The sequence below is a fragment of the Xiphophorus maculatus genome, chromosome 3 (genome assembly GCF_002775205.1).
Source record: "Xiphophorus maculatus strain JP 163 A chromosome 3, X_maculatus-5.0-male, whole genome shotgun sequence".
Lineage (NCBI taxonomy): Eukaryota > Metazoa > Chordata > Actinopteri > Cyprinodontiformes > Poeciliidae > Xiphophorus > Xiphophorus maculatus.
The window spans coordinates 28,067,290-28,071,972 of NC_036445.1; the positions used below are offsets into that span (position 1 = coordinate 28,067,290).

The following is a 4,683-nucleotide window of genomic DNA, read 5'->3' on the forward strand; positions in this document are numbered from 1 at the left end:
ATTAAATTAATAGCATTTCAATACTTTTTAAATCAAATTATACACAGACAAACACAAAACCTTTACTCTGTTAGTGGAACAAAAAGTCAATGGCAACAAATTGTGATTCACCCCACAAGTCCTTATTTAGTGTGAGGCTCCTGATGTCAGGGCCAGTCAAAGGAATATTTCAACTGATTTAAATCTCAAGCACTTTGGAAACAAAGAGACTTTATGAAAAATTCAATCAAACCCTTCATGGCCAATCTCAAACTGAAAGAAAGCTCAGTAAGAGTTATGTTCGGCGTGCGCTCCGGCAGCCATAAAAGGCTGGACATTGATAAAACTCTGTCTCACGTTAGTTTGTGTTTTCTTCCATTATTGTGTAAAAATAAACATGACTCGCAGATGACTGAGGTTTACATGGGAGGAAGGACTTCCTGTTTATGTGGTATAAAGGGAGAATACCCAGTGCCTTCCTTCAGTTCACCACATCAGACTGATGAGCTGGATCAGACGGACCACGTTCTTACTGCTCTGAACTGGAACTAAGCCGACTGGACGCAACTGGATTTATCTTCAGTATTTGGAAGTTGTATCTCTTGTGTAGCCACTGACTCTGTGCTCGTCAGGTTTGTGATTTACCCGACATTTCCTGAACTAAATATCTACGTAATCAAAATCAAATGAGCTGTTTTGAACTGTTCTTCTTTCCCTTTGCAGATTTTCCTTTCTAAGGATCTGTCTGCCACGATGCTGCTGTCCTGGAACTCTGTGAAGCAGCACCTGGAGGAGACGGCCTCCCAGGCCTTAGACGTTTTCACCACCGGTGAAAGGACGACCTGGAGGAGGACCGTCCTCCTCCTCCTCACCTGCATCACGTCGAGCCTCCTGCTCGGCTCCCTGCTCCTCCTCTACCTCCTCTTCGCTGTGGATTATGAAGTGGAAGTCGCAGGTGGCATTACGGTCTGCTTCGGGGTTTCACTAACCGTTGCCCTTTTCGTTTCAACCAGAGCGAGATGTCTGGGGACTCTGTTTGTCGTTTCCATTTTCATGAAGAAGAGCCGGAACCTGCTGCTGACCGCCGGAACGAGTTTAGTCGTTCTTAAAAACGTCCGCAACACTCTGCGGAACCTGACCCGCCTGACGGGGAGCATGATCTGCAACCTGAAGGCAAAGAAAGAATCCGTCGTCGCTCCATTTAGCAACTATGTCAAGATGCTGGAGTGGATCGGAGGCGTCCTCAAAGGGGTCACCGACCTGGGAGTTGTCAACCTTGACTCAAAGCTGAAGGTTTCGCCGAGAATAGAGTCGGACGTGTTGAGGTTGAGGCTGAGCGAGGCCGAGCAGAGGCTGAACGAGACCGTAAGGTATTTTCACGGCGTCATGGAAACGGTCTCCTCGGTGACGGACAAGATGCTAACCGCCGTCAGCTTCCTGGTGCTGTTCATGTTCATAGCTGTGCGCATCAGAAAGTACCGCAGCGACATGAAGTACGAGAACAGCTTCATCAGCGCGCGGTTTGTCGAGTTTGACGAGAAGCAGAAGGCCGAAGGGAAGCCTCACGTTCTCCCGCTCACCCCGAAGGAGGAGAGGCGCTACGCCGCCATTCCCTCGGTGCGTCCCACCAGCAGCGAGGGGAAAGCCATGCTGAAGTTCGGAGCTCCGGTAATCTCCCACTTTGTGACCTGGGCCCTTTTCATAGCGGTGGACGCCTTGCTGTACTGCTTTGTTGATATTGTTACCAAGAAATTAACGGAGCTGAAGCCATTTCATGTGCCCCTGATGATCAGCTTCAAAGTAAGTTTTGGGATTTTTAATATAGGTTGATTTTTTCTTTCTTCTTACGATGACGTAAAAAAATGTAGATAGAAAAACAGAGAGTAAATCTCTGCAAAAAAACAAAAACAACTCTGAGATATATCTCAGAAATTTTCTAGAAAAAAAAAAGAAGAAATTTTTGAGTTACAAAATTGAAATATTTTTGACTTTTTGAAATTTTCAGTTTTTTTTCCATAACATTTCTGAGATTAAGCCTTTAAACTTTTAGATGAATCCAAATGTCCTTGTTTTTCTAGAAAATTTCTGAGTTTTTTGTGTAAGTCTTCTCCTTCTTACAGTGGCTCTAATAAGTCATTGTAGATCTTCCCTTTAATAACTTGGTTAATCAGAAGACTCGCTCTATTTCCTTTTCAGGGGATTGCGACCTTGATAGGCATACAGATTGAAGAAGAAAACCGTCAAAAGGATTTTTCCTACTCCGTGACTTTGTTTGAGAGGAAGTGTCTCCCTGAACCCGAGCTGCTGTTGTCTAACTCTGTGCTGCCGCTGAGCGCCATCCTCATCACCCTGATCATTATGGCTCTGATGGCTTCCAAAGTCTCCCAGCTCAGACTGATGGTCTGCGATCGGTTCTTTTCCGATGCCAGCAATGCAAGGGTGGAGTTCCTGCATCGCAAGATCCTGAGAAAAAGATTGCAAACGAACAAGAAAGAAAATGAAGGCAGCATTATGTCATTTATTCTAAAGGTTAGCCTATAAAATTATTGCACTATGCTATGTGTGCTAAATGTACGTTGAACAATGCCTCTAACAGGAAGTGTTTTTTTTCTCTCTCTCTAGCTACGTTTCTGGTGTCCGATGTTCTTCCGGCCCAAAGATGAGCCTCAGAGTATTGCTTAAAGATATGGTTCTGTTTACCCATAATGCTATCACGTTCAATCAGTCGCAGGTTTGTTTAAGACACTGACTGTTTTTAATTTTTTTAAAAATGGTCCATCTTCAGGATGGAAGAAACACGGATCATGGTATTTAAAGAATACATTTGTGTGGATGCACAAAACCTGGAATCAACTATGTTTTCTCCTGGTTAAGATCAGGAATGCTCTGATCTGACCCAACGTATCGACTGGAGATCGAAATCAAGACTTTTCGATGACAAACCTCGACCTCCATGACTCATTCAGCAGGTCCAGTGGTCTATGTTCTTGTTAACTGCACCTCCAGAGAGCCATGTGTCCCATGTGAGGCCGGATGTTTAAAGCAACAACTGAGAACACTACACTAAGTGCCGTACACATTACTTTGTCGCTCTACCAAGGCTGGGTCTCTAGATGACACCAGGAGCTGCTCCAGCTCCTGGTCTGTGTCATGTGACTGCGCTATGTTGTGTTCAGGTTCCTCTGGCTATTTGAGAGGAGCTGCACAGAGAGCAACTCAAACACTTGTTTTGGAATTGTATCATGTTCGATGCAAAGCACTACGTTTCTAAAGCAGGAGTTCAACTTTTTCCTGTAAGTTATTATTATTATTTTTTTACAGTGAACAACGATGAAAAGTGTTACAAACTGTCGGATCAGCAAGTCAAATCAAAACAGAGCGCAAACAAGCTAAAGGTAGCTTCAGTACATCACCGACAGGAGCAAGATGTGAGATCATTGCAGATCACTGAAGACTGTATAATGAGAAGACTGTATAATAACACACTTTACAGCATATTGTCTGTAGCTAGCTATTCTCACCAAAATAAACTACGTGGGCCAGCACATTGTTGACAGTATGTTTCTGTCTGGCAGAAACTACGGTTCGGACAAAATATGTTCATAGTCAAGGAAAACTGCTACTCCAGTGCCCAAAACTTTATTGGTGAGTGAGTTAAGTAGAAAACAATTACATTATGTTGACTGACACACTGATAGAATAGAATATCTTTATTTTACAGGAACTTAGCATTGCTGGAAATTGACCAGAGTTTGCCAAAATGCTCTTTCTAATTTAAGTATATATGTATGTAGGTATGTATGTATGTATGTATGTATGTATGTATGTATGTATGTATGTATGTATGTATGTATGTATGTATGGATGGATGGATGGATGGATGGATGGATGGATGGATGGATGGATGGATGGATATAAGGCATTGAATTTAAAAAAGCATCAGACTGGAACTGGGTAAATATAATTAATTGTCTTGGATAAATATTTGGGGCAAATACATCCTGACTGAGACATTCCAGTATAATCTGATTACTTGCATGAATGCCTGCAGGTCACTGTGTCCAGCTCCCCAGGGAAAACGTTGCATCAGGCTGATTTAAGCAGTGTTTGAGAGGAAGGGAAAACTGGTTGACATTGGTAGAGACAATGGAAATCAGCCAATACTCCAAGTTGCCTTATTGAGTTGAAACTGTAACTCATAGTTTCCCTAATATTTTTTTTGCACCAATGATAAACAAGAAAACTGTAAACTATCTTTTTGTGTATTCTGAAACACTAAGCTGACAGATCTGATTGAGCTGACGTACTGATGTGACAAAAACTATGAACATAATAAATATGACGTTCCATTAAACTGTGCTGTTTTCATTGCATCTGCTGCGATATGTCTACACACGTCTCTCAAACCGATGACAAACCATGAGTCGGTTCAATTCAGCTTCACCGAGTTCTCACTTTCATTGTGTAAGGAGACAGGTAACATTATTTTTAGACAAATATCAGACCATATTTCACATATAAATAGATTTTTGTGTGTTTTTTCACACAGAGAAGGCTGCAAGGAACCTCATTTTCAATGCGAAGCGTTCAGATGCTACAGTATGTCTGTGCATGCTGCAGAGTGTAGAGCAGCTCCAGTTGCTTATATAACCTATGACAGATATACCCTACATGTGCAGCAAGCAGCGCTATGCTCTCCCTTTT

General features: G+C 42.5%; 1 protein-coding gene across 2 annotated transcripts; it reads left to right on the forward strand.

The window, feature by feature from the left end:
* Positions 1 to 502: 502 nt before the first annotated feature.
* Positions 503 to 3,739, forward strand: dcstamp (dendrocyte expressed seven transmembrane protein). Of its 2 annotated transcripts, XM_023331381.1 has the most exons (4): positions 503 to 611; positions 703 to 1,779; positions 2,176 to 2,508; positions 2,602 to 3,739. In XM_023331381.1, the coding sequence occupies exons 2-4, from the start codon at positions 733 to 735 to the stop codon at positions 2,659 to 2,661; spliced, it is 1,440 nt and encodes a 479-aa protein (XP_023187149.1). In that variant the 5' UTR covers positions 503 to 611; positions 703 to 732; the 3' UTR covers positions 2,662 to 3,739. The 2 variants fall into 2 exon arrangements, with proteins under 2 accessions (XP_023187149.1, XP_023187150.1); XM_023331382.1 differs by having other exon boundaries at positions 503 to 1,779.
* Positions 3,740 to 4,683: the final 944 nt, after the last annotated feature.